At 38.0% G+C, this 21,158-nt stretch overlaps 1 protein-coding gene across 3 annotated transcripts in view; it reads right to left on the bottom strand.

The window, feature by feature from the left end:
* Nucleotides 1-21,158, bottom strand: part of LOC150085963 (phosphoserine phosphatase-like) — an 81,610-nt gene that overhangs the window by 29,065 nt on the left and 31,387 nt on the right. For 2 of the 3 annotated variants that reach the window (XM_090374309.1, XM_090374308.1), the window contains exon 2: nt 1,614-1,794. In XM_090374309.1, coding sequence (XP_090230435.1) covers nt 1,614-1,756 — 143 coding nt within the window. In that variant the 5' untranslated portion in view covers nt 1,757-1,794. Of the gene's footprint in view, nt 1-1,613; nt 1,795-5,544; nt 5,585-21,158 lie in introns of those variants that run through there. The other variant, XM_090374310.1, reaches the window with a different exon arrangement.

Raw genomic sequence — 21,158 nt, 5'->3', positions numbered from 1 at the left:
ATGTTTATCCACTGAAACAATGTAAGGGTGTGGAATTCGGACAATGGTAATTAAAATTTGACTGTGGAATTAAAGTGCAGACAAAGTATGATTCTAAATCCATATATTTTTGTAGTTAATATTCAAAGTCCCCTTCTTCCATCTAGCAGATCTGGCAGTGAAAAGCATCTTTATGTCAGTCTTAAAGAATTCTATTCTATAAGTTGGATGTCACAGCCAATCATTAATCATTCAATTTCATTTTTCAGATACAAAAATTACAATATGTGAAGTGCTTCCTCAGAAAAAGGTGCTTACATGAGAACAAGCCTAGACTATAGGGAGGGTATTCCCATAGTTTTCAACTCCAAGTGGCGCCTCCGTAGCCAGGTGGGAAGGAGCAGCAGTGCGTAGCACAAGCTTCTTGATTAGACCGGGGTTCGAGCCCGTCGCCACCAAATGCAGAGGATGCGGAAAGGTCAAGGGAATGACCACCGCATATTCCCAGAGCAATATGGCCTTAGTTGCTAATGCTCCTAAAAAACCAAACAAACAAACAACAATCAACTCCAAGTTTTGAATGCTACTGCCTGATTACTATTATTTTCACTGACAGTCATATATCTGAACTTTATATGATTCTTGCAGTGAATCATATGTGATGGGCTCAGATACACATCCAGCATTCTTTGCATCTCAGAAGATGGAAGGCCATTTGAAAGTCAAGAGACTGTTTTCTACACCATCTTTAAAATAAATTAAGCAGAGTGCATTAAGGAAGTATGGGTGCATCATAAAATATGAAATAGGTGTATTTCTGTCAAAATGGTTTTTTTGGGAGGGGGGGACAATTGCTGGATACAATTGAGTCAACAAGAGCCAGCACATCTCTTAAAGGATGCTTTTGGCACCTTGTTGGGGTTCATAACCTGATGACTTAAGCCATCTCTGAGGACATATTTGATATTATCAGTGTACCTAAAAAATTGACCTCTCACTATATGAATATATACTACAAGACCAGTTTATATATACCATTCCCAAACTTTTTTTTATTCATGCTCTGCTCTCTCAAAAGAAATAAGTCGATTCAAGTCCCTTCTTTGTCACATTCCAGAACTCAATGGGCTAAAAATTTTAATATCTCTTGTTTCCCATAAAGTTACAGTTATCTTCATCCAGTGAGCAATGTCTTCCAGAATAAAAATGCTACAGTTTCATCGAGCCAAAGGGGTGTAGAGAAGGAGAAAATTTGGGCGGGGGAGGTCACGAAGGTCTTTATAAATTATAACACTGCACTTTAAATTACACCTTAGTAATAAATGAAATGAGATGCTTCATTCTCCACATCTGTGTTTTTCCAATTTAAAAAATTTCAAAATTTTGCATTACGGTAGTATTCAGATTTTTATGCATATAAAAAGTGACCACAACAGTATATAACAAACATAATCAACTAATTATTTACAAGGTCAGACATTTTGCATAGTCTAATTTTGATCAGATGTCTGGTAAGATGTTTTTAATGTTTAAAAAGATTTCAGTAACACAAATTATTTTTGCTTTGCTGAAAATTTTATACCTTTCAGCCTACAATTTAAAAAAAAAGTATAATACAGAAAACTGCTGCTTACATTTCCATTACTTCTCTTTCTCGTCCAGCAAACTTGGCTAGCTCATCTATTGCTTCGTCCATACACACAGTTGAATCCACATCAAAGCAAACTGCATCTGCAGCATTCCAGAGAGCTCTGGTTGCTAATTCTGCATTGGACATATTGTATTTTATTTTTACTGAACACAGCAAGTCAAATTCTGCAAAAACAACAAAGGGACAAATCATAGCAATTAGTCTAAAAAAAAAAATGTAATGTAGACTTTCCCTTAATATACATATATATTTTAACTCTGCTCTGCAACTGATTGATTAAACTTTTATCCCATCACGCATTTCTGTGCGTGTTATTTTGGTATATAAGGATGTATGAAACAAACAGAATAGTTTCCTATTTTGAAATGCATGTAATTCTAAACAGCTGTCTTTTTGACTTACACTATTTTGCACCATACACACTGCCTCCATCCTCTTATTTTAATTTATGCAGCTGATTAATGCACATCACATTAACTTGTTTACCACCAGTGCTGAATTTTGAGCAAATGTTTTTGCTGTGTTTAACTCTGGATAAGTTTTTCTTTCATTTCTTTATTCACACATTTGTGTGGCATTATTGTTTGTGGATTCAGGCTGTTTTCTTATGGGGGAGAGAGAGGGTAAAATGATGATGATGATATATGTGATTTGCAATAATTGAAAATTTTTAACTTGAATTGATCTTGAAGTTTAACCAAACTTCATATATTATACATAAAACTTGAATAGTTACCATACAACTTAATATCATAAAACAGTATTCATTCCAATACTCTGGTTCTGGAGACCTGTTAACCTACTTGTTATCTGTAGATAGTATAATAAACAAAATAGTGAATTATGGATAGTATAATAAACAAAATATTGAATTATGGATAGTATAATAAACAAAACTCATAAGGTGATGTATAACCACACTTGTTTTGTAACTTTGATAAAATATATTTAAATTTTATAATTTTTTTAAGGTAGGAAGCTACCTTAAAAAATTATTTTTTTTTAAGGTGGCTTCTTAAAAGGTAGTTTTTTAAAATGTATGGTTTGACCTGTGACATTGGGTTAAAAGCAGCTAACTGTTGTTGATAGGAGGCACAAAATATGCATAAAAATATTTATGTGCAATTTCAAAACAACAGACATTAGTCAGTTTTCTTTCTTTAAAAATTTCATTTTAAAAGGTCTGAAAGTGAGGAATGATGACTGGTCAACAGTCGTGGATTTTTTTTTTTTTTTTGAAATTTGTATCTCAAGAGAAACTACTTCAAAAAATTAAAAATGACCTGGTTTTTGTTCACCTCTTGTTGTAAAAATTTATTTCATTGTTACATAAATTTTAACTACAGGACTGTCAGTGATATATTCACAATATTTATTGTGAATTCACTAAAGGACTGCCAGTGATATATTCACAATATTTATTGTAATACTGTACTGGCAGTCCTGTAGTGAAATTCTAATCTGTAGTCTATATTATGCCTTGTGCATTTATTTTTTAGTATAAATATAGAGACATATAGAGATTTTTATGAGGTGATCAAAATATGTTTAGACAGGAAGAAGTTCAATAAAATAATTACTGAGCAGAAGAACCTTTGGCTTCTCATTTACTTTAGTGCAATTATTCTTTATTATTCCTCACATATAATAATATAACTGTTTTTAAAATAGGTTAAACCATATCTGTTTTATTAAAGATTTCTTTTTCATTTTTACATATTACCTAGATATGGTACGATTCTTGTTGTTTTGGTTTCTCCCCCACTGGATTTCAGGCTTTTAAACTAATTTTTGTCCTGGTTGTGTCCATGAGCAAGTCCCATTAATCAAAGGCCATATTGTGCTGTTTCTATTGTCTATACAAGTGTGTTCATGGGCTGATTTGCATGTTTCAGGCCAAAAAAAAAAAAAAAAAACCCAAAATAACTTGCAAGGGAAATTCCTACTTTCTTTATTCCTCAGATTGGTTAACTGCAAGCACAATTGAAAAGGACTTGAAGAATTTTTCTAGTCTCTCCAATGGAATTTGAACCCAGGCCTCTTTAAATGAGTGACATGTGCAGCCATGTAGTAGTAGTAGTGGCATGTGATGCAAGAAAGCAAGTGTATGAGCTTATGTGGCATCAGCCAAAAAAAAAAAAAAAAAAAATCACACCATTCCCTCCAAATGCCTGTCCAGTTCCTCCTTAAATTTATTCAATCTATCAACTTCCACAATGACAGATGGAAGTTTGTTCCAGCAATTAACCACCCGCTGGCTAAAGGCAAATTTCCGCACATCTATTCTACTTCTGTCTTTTCTTAATTTGAATTTATGCCCCCTTAGGTTCGTAATCTGAACAAGTGGAAGGATCCCATCAGAATTCAGCGTGCTCAACCCATTCAAGGCCTTATACACCTCAATCAGATCACCGCACAGGTGCCTAGTCTCCAGCCACTGCAATTTGCAGAACTTAAGCCTCTCTTGGTAAGAGGATCCCTTCATTCCCCTCACCAATCTTGTTGCCCTTCTCTGTACACGTTCAAGCAAATCTACATCCTTTCTAAAATGAGGCCTCCAGACCTGTACGCAGTACTCAAGGCGTGGCCTGACCACTGCCTTATACAGAGGGACAATCACCTCCTTTTTCCCTGCTAGCAAAATTCCTATATATCATTGACAAAACCCCATGACCTGCCCTGGCAGCCTGTCTGCATTGCTCAGAAAACTTCATATCTGACTGCACAATTACTCCCAGGTCTTTTTAATTTTCTACCATCTTAAGTGTAGTACCACACAGTTGGTATGTTTCTCTGGGGTTACTTCTTCCCATATGCAGTACTTTGCATTTGTCAAGGTTAAACTTCAGTTGCCACTTCTTAGCCCATCTGCCCAAATTATCTAGATCCTGTTGCAGTAGCACATGAGTCGGCATTTTGCTGCCTCATTTGTGATATTCTTTCTCATATTTTCATCGTCTTGTACCGGGGGGGGGGGGGCCTCATTCAGGTGAGTATGGGCTTGGCACACCCATGGTTCTGAGCTGGATATCATCATTCTTCTCTTTCTTGGTGACTGCTTTACTGCTCTCTCTCTCTCTCTCTCTCTCTCTAAGGGAATTTTTTTTTTTTTTTTTGGCTGGTGCAGCAAAAGTCTCAGGCTTCCTTGCACCATAAGGCTAATAATAATAATAATAATAAGACAATGAAAATATGCTTAGGCAGGAAGAAGTTCAATAAAATACCAAATGTCTAAATTAGCATCTTGCAGAAGTGTCTCAAATTATTATAACCAGTAACTTGAAAGAAAATTTAAGTTCTATACTATCATACCCACCAGTTAAGCTACCTCACCTGGGGGAATATAATGGGATGGTATGGATGTTAACAAGCATAATTGGAGGGAGGGGGATTTATAGTTTTACAAAGGGTTTCCACACTGTGGATCATGGCAAATTTGAAGGATAGAAAAATTTTAATTTTGCGATTTCTTCTTGATTTATTTGATTCGATTGCTCTTTATTTCCAATGAAACGTTTTTTTTTTTTTTTTTCTTTTTAAATAAAGTTCTAACTTCTAAGGTTCTATCAGTTTTATTTTATATACATTAAATTTTATGTCAAAAGTAAGTTGTATATTTATTTCTTGCCCAACTGTAATTTGAATGAAATCATTCGTTTACTTATTGCGAGCATGGTATCTTTTGTTATCCAAAATTATATATGCAACAACGAAAAGATATAATTGGAAGGGGGGGGGGGACAATGCATAGCTCATAAGATAAAAAATATATAAATTTAATTGATTTTATCTGCGCACGGGTAACTAAAAATAACTTCATTCGGAGCAAAAGTCAGAAAAATTAAAATATTGGACAACTGTCATCGGATCCGAGAAGAAAAAAAATTTAAACAAATAAACTTAGCATACATCACCTTAGCTTTAGTAAACAGTTTACATCACCGGGAACTTGGTATTATCGCAGAATAATTTTATTGAGAAAAAGAAAAGTGACTTATAACACAAAGTTTTCAAAATGCGCGAAACCATTTACTCAACTAACTTTTTTCCCTCTTTGTTTTGTGCGCGTTTTTTTTTTTTTTTTTTCCTGACCCGGAAATAGCTCAAGGATACAAATTCTCCGACAGGGGTAAATCAGACTACTTCCTGTTCAGTTAAAATACAAATATAAATAGTATACATTTAATTTTCTTTTTTCCCTTATAATAGGGCAACTTTTTAAGTATATTTTATTCGCTTGCTTGCCAGTTGCCTATAAGTTTTTATAATCCCATTAGGAAACTTCACTCTGTAAGCAGAATTCAATTTTAAAGAGATCGGGAGTTGCGTTTTTGATATAGTTAGAGTTAGAGCTCGTTCAGTTATTCAGTTAGAGCTCGAAAATAACCCCAGGGACTCACACTAGTGAGATAGTAGGCCCGGTACACCCAGGATCCTAGCTGAATATCACCATTCTTCTCTTTCTTGGTGATTCTCTTCTTCTTCAGACTGGCACTCTCTCTCTCTCTCTCTCTTTCGAGGTAATTCAGAATTTTTTTTTTTTTTTTGCTGGTGCAGCATAAGCCTCAGACTTCCTTGCGCCATATGGCTAATAATAATAAATGGAAATTGTTACAAAACACCAATATAATCAGTGCAGAAGGCAGAAAACGAGTTTACTATATGACATTATTGGTGCATGTGACGAACCGAATTGATATTACAGTGTTAATTTCCGAACATGCATTTACAGTCTCTGACAAAGTACACCCTAAGATTAGGGCTTCAACAATTATGTTATTTGTTATGGCTTAAGTTCAGTACCATCAACTGCGGTAAGACCTCATAAAGCTATAAATTCTGTCTTCCTCCCTTTTTCCCCAAACCCTGACCGCTTGATCTTTAATGACGACACCAAACCAGCTGTTGGTCCGCAGACTCTCGGGAATCTCCGTGGTGGCCAATATGGGTGTGATATTTTGCCACTTTGGGCTGCATCAGAGCGCCTGTAATAAGCAGGTGCTCATCGCTTATTAAAATTGTTTCAATTGAAAACTGAAGTAGGAGTATGAACATACCTAAAGCTGCACCTGATCATCCACTACCTTTTCTTGAGTGCGTCATTGCGGTAGCACAATGTTTATAATCACGGCCTCTCCACACCGAGTTTAAAAGGCCCAGGTTTGAATCCCATTAATGATGCGAGAAATTTTTATGGGCTATATTCACTCCATGGTTGAAATCGTTAATCTTAACAAGGGTTTTTGGTTAGTAAAGTAGACAAGCCGAGTTTAAATGAAAAATTTTACGAAACGGAACGATGATTAATAAGTTATTTTAATTTTAATAATCAAGTATGCGAAAGGTGGTTATAAAGCCCCTTCACACTTATTAAAAATGAATAACTTGAAAACTAATATTTGATATTGCGAAACAGTTGGTGTCCTTTTTTTTCCTCGTTGTAATATGAGTTTAGTGGCATATTAGCTATGGTGTACTGTACTTGCACCAGTGACCTCAGCTCAGAGGGGCCAAAAAGAAAGAAGTAAAGTTTAATAAATAATGAACATTGAATCAGGAACCAAGGTTGTCATAATATAACACTGGGCGAGTTATTATTTCATATCAAGAGTTATATTTTTGATGAAATTAAGTTTTCAAGATAGTAACATGGCTAGATTTAAAAAACACAGAAAAGAATTCATAACAGTGCATAATGCTTTTGTTGGTTTTGTGTTGTTCTTGTTTATCCCCGGAGCAACTGAGGCAATATTGCTCCGGGGATATGCGGTGGCCATTCCCTGACTTTTCCGCATCCTCCGTATTTGGTGGTCACGGGCTCGAACCCCGGTCTAATCAGGAAGCGTGTGCTTCTTGATACGCACTGCTTCTCCTGCCCACCTGTCTACAGAGGCGCCTGGTTTTGTGTAAGATGGTTTGTATTTCTAGAAGTCATCATTGTTTTTTTTAATTTATATATACTGTACATAGCTGATTCGTTTCGATTATTCTTTTAGAAATAGAGTAGTAGTAGTAGTGGCTAGTGATGCAAGAAAGCAAGTGTATGAGCTTATGCAGCATCAGCCAAAAAAAAAAAAAAAAAAAATTCACACAACCATTCCCTCTAAATGTTTGTCCAGTTCCTCCTTAAATTTATTTAACCTATCAACTTCCACAACGACAGATGGAAGTTTGTTCCACCAATTAACCACCCGCTGGCTAAAGGCAAATTTCCGCACATCTATTCTACATCTGTCTTTCATTAATTTGAATTTATGCCCCCTTAGGTTCATAATCCGAACAAGTGGAAGGATCCCATCAGAATTCAGCGTGCTCAACCCATTCAAGGCCTTATACACCTGAAACAGATCACCGCGCAGGTGCCTAGTCTCCAACCATTGCAATTTGCAGAAATTAAACCTCTCTTGATAAGAGGATCCCTTCATTCTCCTCACCAATCTTGCCCTTCTCTGTACACGCTCAAGCAAATCTACATCCTTCCTAAAATGAGGCCTCCAGACCTGTATGCAGTACTCAAGGTGTGGCCTGACCATTGCCTTATACAGAGGTACAATCACCTCCTTTTCCCTGCTAGCAAAATTCCTATATATCATTAACAAAACCTCATGACCTGCTCTGGCAGCCTGTCTGTATTGCTCAGAAAATTTCACATCTGACTGCACAATTACTCCCAGGTCTTTTTCATTTTCTACCACCTTAAGTGTAGTACCACACAGTTGGTACGTTTCTCTGGGGTTACATCTACCCATATGCAGTACTTTGCATTTGTCAAGGTTAAACTTCAGTTGCCACTTCCTAGCCCATCTGCCCAAATTATCTAGATCCTGTTGCAGTAGCACACTGCCATTACTGTCATTAACAACCGTGCCAACCTTTGTATCATCTGCAAACTTCGACACTAAGCCTGATATACCTTCATCAATATCATTGATAAATATACAAAACAACAGAGGACCCAACACCGAACCCTGTGGGACTCCACTAATAACATTAGTCCACGAAGAGCACCACCCTATGTCTTCAATTACCACCCTATGTCTTCTCCCACTCAACCATCCTTATGCCTACGGATTCCAATGTTTTCGCGAATAAGGATAGTGTGACGATATCCAAAGAAATATATTGTTTCAGTAAGTTAATAGCAACGGCGCTTTTCTGAAATTTTTTACTGGTTCTACCGAAATGGCAGAGTGATATTATTGTTTTCTACTGGAAAATTTAGCAATAGGATTTACGGCTAAAATTTTCAATTGCGCATTTAGGTAATGAAGTGCTGCTGATTCATGCTAATGTATCTCTACAGACAGTTATGGAATTATTATTATTTATAATAGACATTACACAAGCTAACAGTTCTGTATTGAAAAGTAGGGGAAGGAGGATGGAAATAGCGTCCTTTTAAGATAAGTTAAATAAGGATGTGTTTAAATTGTATGAGAGGTCTCACGAGATTTTGAACGATAATGACATAACAGAGAATATCTGTAAAAATTCTGCAGGGAGTTTAGCTTATGTCTAGGGATTCTTTCGCGAATAAAGATAGTGTGACGATATCCAAAAAAATATATTGTTTCAGTTGGGCTAGGACTTGGGTGCTGCAATGGAGAAGTCTAGCTAGATTATAAATTTTGAGTTCATTTGGCGTTGTATTGACACAACCATGAAGTGGCAATCGCCATTCAGTGAAAAACAACTTTTGTTTTTGCTTTGAGGCGTGGAGGTCACCCTCACAGGAATGGCGTTATGTGCAGGGTACCTACTGCTGAGAAAAAAAAATTCCTTGTGGGTAATTTTGGAGATTTACTTTCAGAGCTCCGACGCAGATACACACCCAAGCCAATCTAAATGCATGCCTTTTTCTACCATCTTCATACATCCATGTTTTCTTAATAGTCAGTTATGACTATTAAGGAAACATTAGTCCAGCAAACAGGGAAACCGACCTAAAAAAATACACGCAGTCAATTAGCGTAGTCAATAAGATTGTGGCGTCTACTGACGCCGTATAACTTTAGTTGATTTGACACTTAGGTGGGTCGGAAAACTGCTAGCTTGGGGGGGGGGGATTCATAGACTAAAAGATTAAAAGTAGCCGCAGGCAGAGGTGAAGGTGATTCTTGCACAACTTCTTTTAGCATTAGCATTAGTAGAGGCATTTGATGCAAGAAAGCAAGCTTATGCAGCATCAGCCAAAAAAAAAACCCCACTTCCACTTCACCCCTCTGTTTGTTCGAAATACCTGTCCAGCTGAGCCTTAAACTTATTTAGGCTATCAACCTCCACCACAAGGGATGGAAGTCAGTTCCACCAACCAACCACCCGCTGGCTAAAGGCAAATTTCCGCACGTGAATAGTAGAATAAGTAGCGACTATTTAGAATAAGTAGCGACCCGGAGCGAGGGGTGCTAGGGGTTTCAGAGACTGATGGCAGTCATCTTGAAACAGGTGGGTATACGGGATGTGTTAGAGTGGCTGGGAATAGGAATAGGTGCATGTATACCAATGCTAGAAGTATAGTAAATAAATTTGATGAATTTGAAGTGTTGGTCAAGACATTAAAGGCGGATATTGTTGGGATATCAGAGACGTGGTGTCACACAGATATAAGGAATGCCGAACTGGAATTTGGGGAGTACAATGTGTACAGACAAGATAGGAAGGGAGGAGGTGTTATGCTGCTAATTAAGAAAAACATAAAATCAAAAGAAGTGCATCCAGTTGATATAGACGAACAGTGCACTGTTGAGTCAGTTTGGTGTGACATAAACACTGCGAAAGCAAAAATAAGAGTAGGAGTGTGTTATAGGCCTAATGACTTGAATGAGTACAATGAACAATTGTACAGAGAAATAGAGTGGGCTAGTAAATCAGAATGTCTTATAATGGGGGATTTTAACTTCCCAGATATTGACTGGAACTTGTGGATTGGTCACTCACACACTAGTAAGGCTTTTGTGGATTTATTGAATGACTGTTTTCTGCAGCAGCATGTTCAAGAGGCAACCAGAGAGGGTAATACTCTTGATCTGGTTATCAGCAGTGATCATTCGTGTATTAAGAATTTGCAGATAAAGGAACCACTAGGTGGCAGTGATCACAGTGTACTGATGTGGGATTTACTTAAAGATATAATTCCCATCAGGGGTTTTTGCTTCCATAAAGGTAAGTACAGTGGTCTCAGACAGTTTTTAAATTCTGTAAGTGGGATCAACTGGCAATGTTACCAACAGTAAATTCTAAGTGGGAAGCAATCAAGGAATTAATCGAGGATGCTACTAAAAGTTTCATACCTACTAAGAAATATTGTTCAAGGTTTAGGCCTAAATGGTTATCAAATGAACTAATGAGACTCGTGACAGAGAAGAAAAATGCATGGGATGCATATAGATTATCAAGTTACAGAGAAGCCTATGGCAGATATAAGCTAGTCTGTAATCAAGTCACAAAGGAGGTTAGGCAGGCGAAGGCAGATTACGAGAAATCTTTGGCAAAAGATGCTAAAAAAAAACAGCAAGGATTTCTTTACTTATGTAAACTCTAAAAGGAAGGGGATGAATCTGATTGGTCCACTTGACATCGATGGTTCGACTGTTGATGATCCTGCTCAGATAGCAAACAAACTGAATGAGTATTTTGCATCTACATTCACACATGAGGAGTTATTAAGGTTTAAAAATGGCAGAAGGTTATCAAATTGTAGCAGGGTGCTTCATGATTTTGTAATAACTGATAGCAAAATGGAGGAGAACTTGTTGAAGTTAAACATAAGAAAAGCACCTGGGGTGGATGGGATCTATCCAGTTATATTTAAAGGAGGCGGCAAAGCAACTAAGCAAACCCTCAGCCATAATTAAGAGAGCATCCTTGGATTCAGGGGAGATCCCCACGGACTGGAGATGTGCAAATGTATCCCCAATTCACAAAGGGGGATCGAAGGGTGACACGAGTAATTACAGACCAGTTAGTTTAACTCCTGTTCTGGGTAAAATAATGAAGTCACTGGTTAAAGATGCATTGCAGGATCATCTATACAAGACTGTAGCAATAATTTGGACACAGCATGGATTTGTTAAGGGAAGGTCTTGTCTGACAAATTTGATAGGATATTATGATGTGGTTACAAAGGAACTGGATGCAAAAAATAATTTTGATATCATATACAGTACTTGGATTTCAGGAAAGCTTTTGACACTGTTGCGCATGGAAGACTATTGTACAAATTGGATCAGAATGGTATTAAGGGTAAGTTGCGACAATGGATAAAAGGATGGTTGAGTGGGAGAAAACAGAGGGTGGTAATTAATGGGTGCTGCTCTTCGCGGACTAATGTTATTAGTAGTCCCACAGGGTTCGGTGTTGGGTCCTCTGTTGTTTTGTATATTTATCAATGATATTGATGAAGGTATATCAGGCTTAGTGTCGAAGTTTGTAGATGATACAAAGGTTGACACGGTTGTTAATGACAGTAATGGCAGTGTGCTACTGCAACAGGATCTAGATAATTTGGGCAGATGGGCTAAGAAATGGCAACTGAAGTTTAACCTTGACAAATGCAAAATACTGCATATGGATAGAAGTAACCCCAGAGAAACGTACCGTGTGGTAGTACACTTAAGGTGGTAGAAAATGAAAAAGACCTGGGAGTAATTGTGCAGTCAGATATGAAGTTTTCTGAGCAATGTAGACAGGCTGCCAGGGTAGGTCATGGGGTTTTGTCAATGATATATAGGAATTTTGCTACCAGGGAGAAGGAGGTGATTGTCCCTCTGTATAAGTCAATGGTCAGGCCGCGCCTTGAGTACTGCGTACAGGTCTGGAGGCCTCATTTTAGGAAGGATGTAGATTTTCTTGAGCGTGTACAGAGAAGGGCAACAAGATTGGTGAGGGGAAATGAAGGGATCCTCTTACCAAGAGAGGCTTAAGTTCTGCAAATTGCAGTGGCTGGAGACTAGGCACCTGCGCGGTGATCTGATTGAGGTGTATAATGGGTTGAGCACGCTGAATTCTGATGGGATCCTTCCACTTGTTCAGATTAAGAACCCAATGGGGCATAAATTCAAATTAAGGAAAGACAGATGTAGAATAGATGTGCGGAAATTTGCCTTTAGCCAGCGGGTGGTTAATTGCTGGAACAAACTTCCATCTGTCGTTGTGGAAGTTGATAGGTTGAATAAATTTAAGGAGGAACTGGACAGGCATTTGGAGGGAATGGTGTGATTTTTTTTTTTTTTTTTTTTTTTATATGGCTGATGCTGCATAAGCTCATACACTTGCTTTCTTGCATCACAAGCCACTACTACTTAACACACATTAACTCAACGTAATTGTAATTTTAATCACTATTCTAACAGAAATAGCTTCTCATGCTTAACTAATAGTCATGTTGGCTTTGATACTGATTATATAAGTCAATATTGCAAAAGACTCGTAGTGCGTACAATAGTCATGCTGGAATCATGTAGAAAGCATATCTTTTAATTAAGCCACATGTGATCTAAATTAACTCTTTCACAACCTTATTTTTTTTTATCATGAATCATCAATTTGGGAAGTTTGAGGAATAAGCTTTACGCTCGGAATAAATAATTCTTTCTGTCACCGTTGACAATGTGTGCCTAATTGACACCTGGCTCCTGCCCCCATCAAAACCAACTAAACTTCAACTCTAGCACTCCCACTAGACGTGGCGATGGCGCTGTTCTTACGAATGATTTTTGCAAATACACCATGACAGTCTCGTTCAACCACATACAGTTGTATGAGTACCGATTGTCTGTTAAAGTAAACAGCACGTTGTTTGATGATATAGTTGTAGTCTATATCCCTCCATTGCCTGACTTTTCATATGGATACTCACCAAGCTTCACAAGTCACTACTCATCAAAGAATGTGTACGTCTCCTTTTTAAGGAGTCGTACACATTCTTTAATGAGTGGCTGACTTGTAAAACTCTGTAATTTCTGTTGTTAATGTAGGCTCAACGTGAGGTGAAAATCGCCGTAAATTGATTTTTTTCATGAGCAAAGTGCAGCAATTCTACTCCTAGAATTAATTTCACGTTGGTTCATTGTCCCCTTGCAATTCTGTTACAGCTTCCTACTCCGAATTTCCATATCCCTAACATCTGTAATAAAAAGCTCATATCTGGTACTGTTTTTTCTACCTTGAAAAATGACTCTACGTAGCTAAATTCATTCCATAGAAAATTCTCGAAACCCTACTAGCAGTCTTGTTTGAATAGATGTTAGCCATACACTTAACTAATTGAACTGTGCAATTCCAAACATGTCTACTTCGATATTGAAAGGCTATCAGATTTGTAACATTCTACTGTTCGTGCTGGCTTCTCAAGTCTCGAATTCTAGTGTCAGGCCAAATCTGAACTCGCGCTTGCCCACACCGACACCCAGTCGGCCTAATCCTTTAATTAACATGCTTGAAAATACTTTCAGTATCGACGAAAATATACTTTCAATTCTTGCACCCTTGAATAGAAAAATAACTGTATGAATTCAGTGGGGTTGGGGGAAGTGCTATCTGTTCTGCACTTCGTTCTGTTAATCCCATTTCTAAACCGCCGAGATTATGTTTACGTGTATGCAGTAATCGATATCAAACGTAGCTTGGTTTCGCTTTTAATCTTCTCCTTAAGTTGAATAACATTGCCATGATAGCCTTCTCTTAAACTAACACCTGTCATACTAAATTTCAGCTCCTAGCGAATTCATGACTAATAATTGCTACTGTTATGAGTCATAAAGACTTAGGAGTAGCTGATATCTAGTTTGAGCTTGGCCCAACACATTTTAAGCAAATCGATAGTCTGCGCTTTGTTAACATGTAGGAAGTGCTGTTTATACAAACAATACTTCCTAATTAAAAAAAACAGTCGTGTATCTAAGAACGGCAGTCTGTTCGTCAATACTATATGTTGTAAAAGTATGGGCTTCGCCTACCTTGGTTTCATTGGTTTTACCCAAATATAAATGGAACAAATTGTTGCTGCTGCTGAATTTTGGATACCGAAATGAACAAACAACAAACACCACTTGCCAAATAGCCTGAAATTCAGGAGATTTCAGCAGTGATGAAACGTCTCCAACTTCTCGGTTGGAGACGCCTCATCATTAGTGTTAAGACGATGACTTTAATAATAATATCCTCACCGTCATGGGCTCCAGCAGCATGGGGCAAGGTGGTGCAAGTGCGCCACCTTTGGATTTTGAAGTAATACACAATTTTTAATATTTTCATTAATTTATTGAAACATAAGATATTGCATGTATTCGAAAATTTGGTGAACAAAAAATTTATTCCCACATGCACCACCTTACAAAATATCCTGCCTGCGCCCACGCTCACCATCCTTCTGGAATCTGTGCATCTATATAATATCGGTGTGGATACACCATAGAGAACTCTTAAGAAAAAACTACGATAGTAGTGTGGGAGGCATCATTTCCTCTGTATCTCTTATTGTGCTCATCCTTCACAACGAGTTGTCACGGTATTGCACTATTTCGAATAAGTAACGCTTCACTAATAGAGAAGACTATTGTTACTTATTCTCGGTAGGCAACGTTTCAAAGCTATTGACCTGTCATCGGTGGGTGGGCAGGTACCCTGGTATTGCAGACATGACGACCCAGTTGTGAAGATAATCACACAATATGAGAGATGCTAAAAGGTTTAAATAGTAATATTTGCAGGTGGTGCATGTTACATGCACCACCTGCACTCAGATCATCTCTTTCCCTGATATTTAACTGGTTTGCAAAATAATTGCAAACTGTTTTAAAATCTCTGATGGGTTCACTGAAAGCTCTTCCATCGATTAATTTGCTCCCCAACCGTGATATTGCTCTCCAAATGACAACTAACACCTGCTGCACAATAACTATTGCAAGCTGGTTTACATACGAGGGGGCCAGGTATTAAAAAGTTCAAAATTTGCAACTGCCCGTTACGGCACAGTGGCTGGGGGTTTACAGTTAAAAACATACTACTCGTATGTTTTTTAAAGTATGATGCCATATTAATGGGCCATCTATAACTGTCAGGGATGATATTAATACTGCTGTTGTTTATCGAAAGGCTAACAATTTTTCTACATAGTGAACTCAAGATGCTGTCCTCTGTAAATTTTTCTTGGATTGGTAATGCGGAGAAGCAATTTATGTTGTTAATTCATAACGGTATAATTGTGCGTCCATCAGACTTGATCAATCTACACTAGATTATTGTTTGTTGACAACCCTTGAGTTATTATGATGAAGCTATGAGAAAATGATGTGTCTACTTGTATTTTTTTGCATAACTAAATGTTCTCAACATTTAATCACTGGCTAACGTAATCTTCATACCAAAGAACATTCTGCTGGTAGCAGAATGGCTGTAATCACCATCTTTCCCACATTTGGCAGTGAAAGGCTCGGGTTCGAATCCCGTCATTGACACGAAGAACTTTTTTGGGCATTTTTTTTTTTTTTTTTCATTCCGTATCTGAGTTAGTCTCAAGTGCGGACAGCAAATTTCTCCCCAGAAAGTCAGATTTTTCATTCAGCAGCAAAACAGGAAAATCGACCAGAGTATACACGCAATTTATGGACACAGACATGTAGACAAATGAGTTCATTCTCGGGTGCCCATAATACCTCTCCGCCGGTGTCTAGTTTCTAGGTCCTGTAATTTTCAGAATGGAAGTCTTTCGTATTAAGAGTACCCTTTTGTGCGCGTGACTAACCTCCTTACTCTACTCTGTACCCGTTCCAACAGATCCTCACCCTTTCCTGAAATGAGGCTTCCAGACCTGTATTCAAGTTGTGGTCTCACCATTGCCTTATACAACGGGATAATCACCTTCCTCTCCCTGCTGGCAAAATTCACATTCTTCATTGACAGAACCTTATGAGCTATCTTAGGTTGTTATGTTATTAGCAGCTTGTCTGCACTGCTCAGAGAACTTCATGTCAGGCTGTACAATTGCCTTGAGTGACCGGGGTTCAAGCCCGTGACTGCTGAATACGGTGCTGTTTCTTGTATTCTGTCTATCTTGTTAACTCCTCTGACTGTTTGGTCGTCCCGGAGTATAAACAGAAAATTTATTTATTTTACACTTAGGTCTTTCTTGTTCCCCGCCATCTTGAGTGTGATACCACTCAGTTGGTATATTATTCTGGGATAACTGTGCCCATATGTAATAGCTGTTATCATTTTAACATTCATCAGATTAAACCTCAATTCCACCTCTCAACCCACTGCCTAATTTGCCTAGGACTTACTCGTTGCAGTAGCATACTCTGATTCTTATCATTAACCGTCCTGCCAACCTTTTTTATCATCTGAAAACTTAGTCAATAAGCTTGGTATGCTTTCATCAACATCGTTAATAAATATAGAAAAAGTAAGGGCCCAGCACTGCACCCTAAGGGACTCCACTAATAATATTAATCTAAGAAGAGCAGGTGTGCATTCAAAACCTCCCTCTGTCTTCTGCCGCTCAACCATCCATATTTACCCATAGCAGAAACCTTTCCCTATTGTTACACTGCTCTAATTTGTCAGTTTGTACAGCAGTCGTTGACATACTTCCTGTATGTCAGCAAGGATATGGAACGATGTCAAAAGCTTTAATGAAATCTAAGTACCGGTATATGTTGCAAAATTATTATTTATTATTTTTATGGTGTAGAATACCACTGAAATACTAAGTTGTACTGATGTTTTTGCACATTTACGAAAATTTTGTGGAAATAAGCATTTTTATTGGTAAAATTTTATTCCGTTTAATTAATTTTGTATATGAGAAATGAGAATTTAAAATATCCCCCCCACTCCACTGTAGCGCAATGTTCCTTTTTTAAATAACATATTTTATATTCGGGATTATAGAAGTCGTCCCACGAAGAAGTTGGAAATCATTATCGATATCAAGATTCTACTGTATGCCAATGGATGAAAATTTTAAAGTTAATCAAAATGTTAAAAATATGGGCTTGGTTATTAGCTAAGGTGCTTGAACTAAGTAGGTCAAGGATACCGAGTTTCAGCCGATAACGGAGCTGTTTCTTTACTGACGTATGTGGTCCAGGTGCTGGTAAAAGCTAATAAAGTTGCCCCCCCCCCCCCCCAATATGAATATTTTCTGTTGTGCCTTCCCACTCCAAATTCCTAATTGCCTTGCCCCAACCATTTAAAACGTGGTTCTTATTTAACTATAATTAAAAATAGCAAGAGCTTAAATGCCGAAAGTTAAGACGGAAAATATGCACTTTAGTCAAAGCTTAAATAAAACGGGCACTCACCCCATGATCCGTTTAGTTGCGTGAATTATATAAAAAAGGGGGTATGGGAAGGCCTCACATTAAAAACTAAAATCATAAGTTAAAATCTTGGGTTAAATTTTAAAATTAAGCTCAGAGGAGGAAGAGGTGCACCGCGTCATCCTCTAGTTGTCAGTTTTAAAACGTAAAACTATCAAGTGTTTAAATGGAATAAGGCCATTAGTCGTGAACGATGGACTTTCGTTAAAAACATCTTCAGAAGGATAGAGAATTTCCTTAGTGCCAACTGAAGATGTTTTTAACGAAAGTCCATCGTTCACGACTAATGGCCTTATTCCATTTAAACACTTTACAGTTTTACGTTTTAAAACTGACAACTAGAGGATGACGCGGTGCACCTCTTCCTCCTCTGAGCTTAATTTTAATTTTTAACCCAAGATTTTTAACTTACGATTTTAGTTTTTAATGTGAGGTCTTCCCATACCCCCTTTTTTATATAATTCATGCAACTAAACGGATCACGAGGTGAGTGCCGGTTTTATTTAAGCTTTGACTAAAGTGCATAGGTTCTTATTTAATTAACATTTGAATAACTATTTTTGTATTAACCCAAAATTTAAGTTTCTAAATATGCTGAGTGGCCAGTAATTTTGTATGTCGTTCAATGAATATACCACTCTGTTATGCACAGTGTGTGTGCGTGCACGCAATTCAGCGAGAATGAGTCAACAACGAAACCCAAGTGCAGGGGAGTTCCTAGGGAATGTTGCGCCCGGGTGCAAATTGCAATTTGGCGTCCCCCTTAAATTTTTCTTCATACGTGTATGTAAGTTTCAGGTTTTCAGGCGCCCCTTGAACGTTGTTGCCCGGGTGCAGTGATGCACTCTCAGGCCATCCCTGCCTAAGTGACTTTGAATGCAGCGTGATAATTGGTGCGAAACGTAGAAGCGCAAGTAATATGGACCCTGCTACCCTTCAAGGGTGTCACGTACATTGTACCGAGAATGGTCCCACAACCAGAAAATATCTAGCCAGCGTTCTGCAGGTAGAGACAGCTTATTGAGAGAGGCCGATAGAATGTAAAAAGAATTGCACAATCTAACACACAGACCACAATCGGTCAAATGGCATTACAGTACAACAGCGGTGTGCAAAGGGACATATTTGACCTGTCACGGATGGGGCACATCGGCAGACGACTTTAGCGGATCATCTTTCGCTCTTGTCAGATAAGCACTAGCAGCTATAGGTATAGTAGACAAAGTACACTGGATATCTGAGGAGTGGAAGAAGATAGCCTGATTCCAGTTGTTTCGTGCTAACAAGAAGACTACGAATCACTGCAGGTTGGTGCTGGAAGTAATGGTATGGAGAGTTTGTTCATTGTTGTTATTTATATAGTACATTAGTAACTAAGGACATTTTGCACTGTATTATTTCTGCAAAAGTTCATAGGCCGGTTTGCATGTTGTTCGGGATGAAAGACTTTAAGTACCTGACGGAGAAAAGCCTTGCCTCCACCTAAGATCGGCTAACTACGGCTCCGATTGAAGAGGTCTTTAAGAATTCCTCCAATCTCTGACCGGATTCGAACCCAAACCTCAACAAACGAGTGACGTGGCAAAACGCTGTGTAATGAAAAAGAACGGTGTGGAGAGGGAGTGTTTCCGTAGCACACTATTGCCAACTAGATATCCTTTCGTGCTCATAGTTTATCCATGTCGTATGGTTACATGGCAGTATGATGCGCCATGTCATAGGGCACGGATCGCTCTGGATTGGTTGGAGAGGGATGGTGACTTTACCATGATTTATTGGCCTGCTCTTTCAGCGAATATCAAGCCGATTGAGTGTCTGTAGGACGAAGTGGAAGGAACTGTTCGCGGAAGGATTCCTGCCGTCTAATTTGAGACGACTGCTGGATGAGATCGACTATTCTGGGGGGGGGGGGGGGGGGGGCTGAAGGAGATACTACTCTCTTTAGGTCGGCATACTTAATAAACGAACCACTCACTGTATGTTGTAATTTTATTTTAAATCAAATAATTAGACAATTATATTCGCTATAAAGGTGACTCTAAAAGTATGTTGCTGTTGGGATCAAAAGACCCGCTCATGATAATAACTATGGGTTCTTTTGGCTTCTAGCAGAGATCTGCGCCCTTTTAGGGGCCGTTATTAAAATACATCGTCTGTTAGGTCTTACTAAGTCTTCACAATTGGTAAGACCAACAGACGACCTGTGCCTTCAGTCTCACTTTTAAGCTTAAATGTCAGACTTAAAGCAGATGTCGGCAACCAACGGCACGCGTACAGGTGATACATTAGATGCTTACGAGAAGCACCATGGGGTGACCTCATCGTTATTTCAGCCATGAAAGTCATAACATAAATAGATATGTTTGTATTTTAATTTTAATGAATAAGCCTTTCGAAAAGCCAGAGATCGGGTAAGTGAAAGCAGGATTTTAAAAAATAGGTTTTTTTGCACAGAGGAAGAGTTCTTAGTAAAAAAGGAGAGAGGGGGGGAAAGATTTTTTTTTTGGAAAATGCAAGAGGTGTTTTGAAGTGCACGCAGCACTAGATCATGCAGCATTTCATATTACATTATGAAATGCCATAGGATTGTTTATCAGTGCTGAATGCTTTCAAACATTGGCTTACTTAGGGTTTCTGTTTCGATCGGTGCTGGTGTTTATCTGTCACTTGATTATGATTGTTTTTAGAAATATTCCGTTGTAGACTTTGCCCTCTACAGATATTCATTTATAACTGGTTCTGTCTAGACTTGACTGTCAGGAACATTTCCAAAGGTTAACTAGAAAAAAGATCTGAACTCTTTTTTTCTTTTTTCCCCCAAAAAATGAAAAGGATTTGGATAATTTGATATTCCTTGTGCAGTTTTCAGGCCCCAACAAAAAGGACCACTGTACATAATTTCTTTCTTCTTTCATCAGTGTCTGATCTTACAGTGAAATAGACAGAGCTGAATACTGCCAAATATCGATTTCTTCATCTTCACTTTTGTTAAAAAAAAAAAAAAAACCAATCATAATAAGATAATGTTTTCTGAATCAATATCTGGTCGGTAACGCAGAATAGCAGTAGGGTAAAAGCAGTCATCTGTGATAGACGCTCACAGTGCATTTCTAAAATAACCGACTTAGAGTCACGTTGTTTTTGATTCGCATGCGTACTACGCAGTCGTGTGTGTGTCCTGTTTGTTCTTTTTAATATCTGATTTC

This window comes from Mastigoproctus giganteus, chromosome 5 (assembly GCF_048544385.1).
Source record: "Mastigoproctus giganteus isolate SK-2022 chromosome 5, ASM4854438v1, whole genome shotgun sequence".
NCBI classification, from domain to species: Eukaryota; Metazoa; Arthropoda; class Arachnida; order Uropygi; family Thelyphonidae; genus Mastigoproctus; species Mastigoproctus giganteus.
This window is presented reverse-complemented; position numbering and strand designations above follow the sequence as displayed.